Here is a 6,040-nt window from a genome sequence, read left to right on the forward strand (position 1 = left end):
TCCTGGTCGTTGCTCCACACCCTCTGCCGATCTGTGTAGAGCTGTAGACTACTGTTACTAGCACGTGCCTCCTCCGATACATGTGCAGTCGCCAGCCTTGCATTTTTTTACCTGACAGCGAGGAGTTTCACCGGCAGGACGTAGCGCGTGGGAGGATCACGCTATTCCCCCCAGTTCCCCTCCCCACACCCACCACGACCACCGGCTTCCCGCCCGCAGACACGGCCAATTGTGCCTGTGCTGTAGGAACGTCTGACCAAGCCGGAGGTATCACTACCGGGAATTGAACCCGGGTCTCCGCGGTGGTAAGTGAGTGCGCCTTTACACTACACTACCCAGACGCCCCCTGTCTACAGTAAATCCTAAACAATAATGAATCATACCGACGCGTGTGGAATTAACATTTACAAACGCCTACTTGAACTATCAACACAAGGGGCAACACTTAATCGCTATTCTTTATAAGCAATTTGCAAATGATCAAGCATCTGCAAATGTTTTATGGCATTTGTAAAAGGTTACTGAAACCACGTCAGGCCCTTCCCTGAATGGGGCCTGCCATTTCTGCTTTTCATCAATGTGATATTTGTTGTACGCGTGCGTTCAGTTAATCACGTATCGAACTGCAGTGAGAAGAACAAATGTTTCCAGGAGCTTCGGCAGCTGAGCTGAGCTGACCTGTGTTTCCCTGTGCGCAGCGGCTGCCCCGGCCCCCAGGACGGGGGGCGGCTGGGTGGGGCGGGGGGCTAGTAGGGGCGGTTGGCGTCTTTCGGCCTCTTGAGCTGCACCTTGAGTCTCTTCATGCCGATCTGGAAGCCGTTCATTGACTGGATGGCAGCTTGGGCACTACCCGGGTTATCGAAGCTCACAAACCCTGGGGGACGGGCCAAGAGAGAGAGAGAGACAGAGAGAGAGAGGTTAGATGAGGACGAACAGACAGCCTGCGGGTGAGAAAGGAATGGACAATGAGGACGGGGTTCAATGTGTCGACTCAGTCTTGTAAAGGTTACATTATAGCCATGAGAATACAGTCATTTCATTTGTACATGAAAAAGTAATCTGTAACAGCAACATTTTTATCAGCAACACATCCTTACCTATCGTAAGCATTAATATTCAAATAATAACACGTTCATGACATAGATAAATGTGCTGTGTAAATTCAAATGAATGCCGAGTTGTGTATCTCGTGTGTGAATATATGAATTCAAATATAGCCATTGCAAAGATCCACAATGCTTACGAGAGGTGCAATAAATATGAACTCCATACTGTCAAACATGTTACAGACATCATGGTACAACAACAATAGGGTCACAATAATGACAGAGATATCAACATGCAACCAAAATCACACTATGACGGGATTGAAACCAAAACATCAACATAGTTGTGCTATTTTGGGGGCTTTTGATTTTGAACTTGCATATTCGAATGAAATACGGAAAAACATCGAATCACAAAACGATACCTGTACCTCAAAACGGTAAAGTGACGAATTTAACAACTATTGCAGTACGTTAAGAAATAGGCAAAAGCCAATTTCCGAAGTTGCTTCTACAAACTGGGGAACTTCTATAATATGCGAGAAATATCATGTTTCTGTTCATAATTTACCGCATAACGTGGGTTCGGCACTCTCAATGGCATATATAGAGTCATAGCACAACAGCAGTGATATCTTGAAATGTTAAAGCAATTTGTTATCTTCTCAACATATTCACTGTTTTTAAGTAAGCAACAGGGACCAGGAGTGCCACCCACCAACTTCAAAGACGGATACCAGCAATTAATTTGTACTCGTATCATGTCACATAGGGCCCAAGGGCAAAATAACTGTGTATATATGGCATTAAAACACAATCAATGTGACTTGTGAGCTCACACTGTAATTATAGTCATTATAATAATAACAGTAATTATATTATACTTAAGTAAGATCAAAATAAGAAATGAATAACAACTCATTAAAAGAAACGCGGCTTCAATAATTAATAGAAAACTACTGAGAGACACACAGATTCTCCATTCCTCCTCTCGCAGGAGTGACCAGCTTTCACACAACTGTAAGGGAAAATCCCCCAATGTTTCGTTTTCAATAATCTTTCTTAAAGGGGGTGTTGGGGTGGGGGGTGGGGGGGCGTCAGAGGGGTGTTCGGCTGCAGTGAAGAAGGTGATTAGTAAAAGAATAATCAGAATAAATAATCAATAATCTTTTGGTTTTATTTGTTTTTACCCACCAAAGCATTTACTTTGGTTTGTCGCCCGATCCACAAACACTTTGGAGGAGATGACATTACCGAAAGGCAGGAACATCTGCATCAGCTCTCCATCCCCAAACTCCTGAGGGAGGTGGTAGATGAACAGGTTGCAACCCTCTGGCCCTGCACACAGAAACGAGAGAGAGACACACAGAGAGAGAGAGAGGGAGGGAGAGAGAGAGAGAGAGAGAGAAGGGGGGAAGGGTCAGAGAAAGAGAGACACGTAGGATGGGGGAATGTGGATGGCAATATAAAGCGTGGGAGAAGGAGGCTCCACAATGAAAGGAGGATGAGACGAAGAACAAGAAAGAATGAAAATGAAGGAGGCACAGAATAAAAGGATAGGGAGAATGGACCGCTCCTATGTTCCCTAATAACTGGGGCATAATGTAGGGGCAATTATTTCTAAAGTATCTGAGAATGCTCCAGAGCGTCCAGCTTGAAGCATATTTCCCTAAATATCAAGCCAACTGAAATCAAATTCATCCTCAGAGAGTTGCAAAAGTGGAGAAAATTGTAGAGCAATTTACTCGAGCACGCAATTATGAGTTGACTTGACAGTCGTGCAGGTGCTGCTCAGGTGGCTTAGAGTCATCACCCATAGTGGAAAGGTCTCTGGTTCGCCCCACAACATTCATGTATCCTTGAGCAAGACGTTGAACCCCTGCCGGCTCTCTCGTTTGGAGTTTCTGAATAAGATCTCGACACTAAACCGGTCACCTTTGGGAGCCCACAGCTGTTCAACTGATTTTCCATCCGTTTTGTTTATCACCACAAGGGGGCAGTAAAATCCCAAGCATGAATTGCATGGGAGGTCATTGAGTTCGAGTCGCTTTACAGCTGTCTTTATGAAACGCTCAGTATATTGATAGTCATGTTAGTTATTCTATAGCCAGGTAGGATCATCACTGTAACACTGCCCGGATATCCTAAATGTCATCCCTCCCACACCCCCTGTGCTTCTTCATCTGAAAGCGTCATCCTTGGGTCGTTTTCAAAACACCAAAAAAGAGCTGATTGTGTTCGACCTGACGTAAAGTGTGATCAGGATCTTCCCTAATCAATTCAACGGCCAAATCGAGTAAATGTGAACAAATGTCTCCTGCATGTACGGATACGATTCCTCAAACGTATCGCGGTGTTTGTGTTTTACCTTCTCGTTGCTGCTGTGGAATGATGGGTGGAGGCTGGGGGAAGGCCTGGCTGATCTGGCCGTATGCAGCGGGATAGGCTGCTGAGACACACACACACACACCACAGATCAGATAACACCCACGACTAGAGCGCACACGCACACACACACGCACACACACACACACACACACACACACACCTACACACACACTGTGATATATGCAGAGGCACAGCAGGCAATCGATCAGATAACACAGACAATGGAGTACATGTTACACACACACACACACACACACACACACACACACACACACCATTGACGTAGTCCCAACAACACACTGTTACATGAACAAAATTCAAATTCAAACAAAGATGAATCTTTATCTTTCTCCCTCTCATTCTCTCTCTCTCTCTCTCTCTCACACACACACACACACACACACACACACGTGCACGCACACACGCACACACCAGCACTCCTGTGGGAGTGACAGACAGACCTGCATACTGCTGGACCCCTGTGTAAGCCTGCTGGAGAGGATCAGCTGCAGTGGGACTCTGAGCTGCTCCGACAGAGAGAGAGAGAGAGAGAGAGAGAGAAGAGGATGGATGGATGGATGGATGGATGGGAAGAGGGGGAGGAGGGGAGGGGTGGGAGGTGGCAGAGCGAGAGATGAGACAGAAGAGAAAGTGGGAGAGAGACAGAGGGAGAATGTAGATGGAGCGAGGGAGGAGAGGGCACGGTGGAGAAGGCGAGAGTAATATATAAGAAGGGAGGGAGGAGGGGAGGGGAGGAGGGGAGATGGAGAGAGGAACAGACAGGAGTGCAGAAGCAGAAAGGTTAGAGAGGCGAGCAGCTCCGTGTTCAGTGTGTGAGGAACACAACTCTCTCCCTTCGCTGTGTGCATTTCACCTTTTGTTTTCTTCAAACGCTTTTTCACAAAGTGGAAAAGTACAACTTTGAAGGACCGCAAATTTAAAAAGAAAACAAAAACACACAGAACATGGCTCCGGGATCACCGCAGTGTCTTCAACCTGTATCTATTACACACAATTCTTATGGAACCTTATTAAAAAATTAAAAAAAATTAAAAAAATGCATTTCTCTCGGACGATCTGCTGCGGTTACAAATAGAAAACGATCATTACAATACACCACTCACAACACTGGATGCACCTACTGCTGTCACCACTTCACATGGGTAGGATGCAAAGTTAGACAAATGATCTAAAAAACACTATGATGTGCAAAAAGCCAATTTGAGATCTGAGATGGCGGGAAAAAAAATCTCCCTACGTGGTAAACACAGTAGTAACGACCACAGACAGTGTGACACCCTCCATAACTCCCCGACTCTACACATACATGCACATTGAGCACACCACTTAGAAAATGCACACATGCTTAAGTACGTATACGCACACGCACACACACACATACACACACACACATACAAAACACACGTGCCGATAACAAACCCCACCATCACTAACACAACCACATGAGTACACCGAGGACGACTGTAACAGCGACACACTGAAGAAAACGGTTCTGATAGCAAGAGAGGTAAAGGGAGGGTAGAGTGCCCAAGTCACGCCCTCTTCCTGGTTCCCCCATGGGGCGTAAGGGAGTGGATTCGCGTTTCATAAAATCCTCATGAAAAGTGTTTTCCTCTGACAAAATAAAGCCATTCAGGTACGAGATGAATCACCAGGGACTCATCTCGAGTCGTGGAACATTTGACTCTGAACTTTTTGTTGTTGTTGTTTTGGTCAGAGTGAAGTGTTCTGTGGTCACTCAAGATTCATCTTGTACCCGAATGGCTTGGTTTGCTAAAACCAAGCTAAAAGCTTGTTAGAAATAATAATGACATAAATGACATAAAGCTAAAAAAAAAAAAAATTACAAGGATTTTACGAAATGTCAATGGATAAATGAATGGGGAATTCACTCCCTTAGGCCCCCATGGGGAACCCGGAAGAGGGCGTGACTTAGGCGCTCCACGGGGGAGGGTGGGGGTGGCGGGCAGAGGGGGGGGGAGGCTGTGGGAGCCGCTACCTTCAGAGAGAGAGGAGAGGAAGCAGCCACCCTGAACCCCAAAACAACTCCGTGGAGCCACGCCCAGGCCGTTTTTCTCCGAGTCCTCCCTAAAAACCACCTCCTGCAACACTGCGGAGACAAAGAGCGGAGAGAAGAAACAATTTTCCTCCACCTCCTCACAGACAAAACCAATGAGGTACTACTATGCTAGCCACGGCCAATGAGGTGCTAGCCACGGCTCATGAGACAAGCGCATAGTTAGGCTCTCCAGCTGGCACCAGAAGCACCTTGCCAAGCACTCGTCTCCTCGACATGCTCGCGCTGTTTTCTCTGGGCTCCATTCGTCCAGCCTGGGCCTCCTGCACATGCTCATTGTGCTATATCTGTAAGCCGGCCCACATGCACGCCTGCGCTGTCCTGCGACAACCAATGTGTGCTGGAATTTATTCTATTTGACACGGTGTCAGTTAGGATTCAAGCTTTTGCCATGCCATTTTCATATAGTCAGGCTTTCCAATTCAATGTCACTGTTTAATAGATTATAATAACAAACATTATGACAAGCATGTGCAACGGGTACTATGTTGTTTTTATATTCGCACGT

At 46.2% G+C, this 6,040-nt stretch overlaps 1 protein-coding gene across 1 annotated transcript in view; it reads right to left on the minus strand.

The window, feature by feature from the left end:
- Positions 1 to 746: 746 nt before the first annotated feature.
- Positions 747 to 6,040, minus strand: part of celf4 (CUGBP, Elav-like family member 4) — a gene marked incomplete at both ends in the record, with an annotated part of 30,835 nt that continues 25,541 nt past the window's right edge. The window contains 5 exons of the mRNA XM_083661034.1: positions 747 to 874; positions 2,241 to 2,384; positions 3,415 to 3,495; positions 3,896 to 3,958; positions 5,455 to 5,565. Coding sequence (XP_083517160.1) covers positions 747 to 874; positions 2,241 to 2,384; positions 3,415 to 3,495; positions 3,896 to 3,958; positions 5,455 to 5,565 — 527 coding nt within the window. The remainder of the gene's footprint in view (positions 875 to 2,240; positions 2,385 to 3,414; positions 3,496 to 3,895; positions 3,959 to 5,454; positions 5,566 to 6,040) is intronic.

Source organism: Poromitra crassiceps (genome assembly GCF_964638095.1).
Source record: "Poromitra crassiceps genome assembly, chromosome: 25".
Taxonomy (NCBI): domain Eukaryota; kingdom Metazoa; phylum Chordata; class Actinopteri; order Beryciformes; family Melamphaidae; genus Poromitra; species Poromitra crassiceps.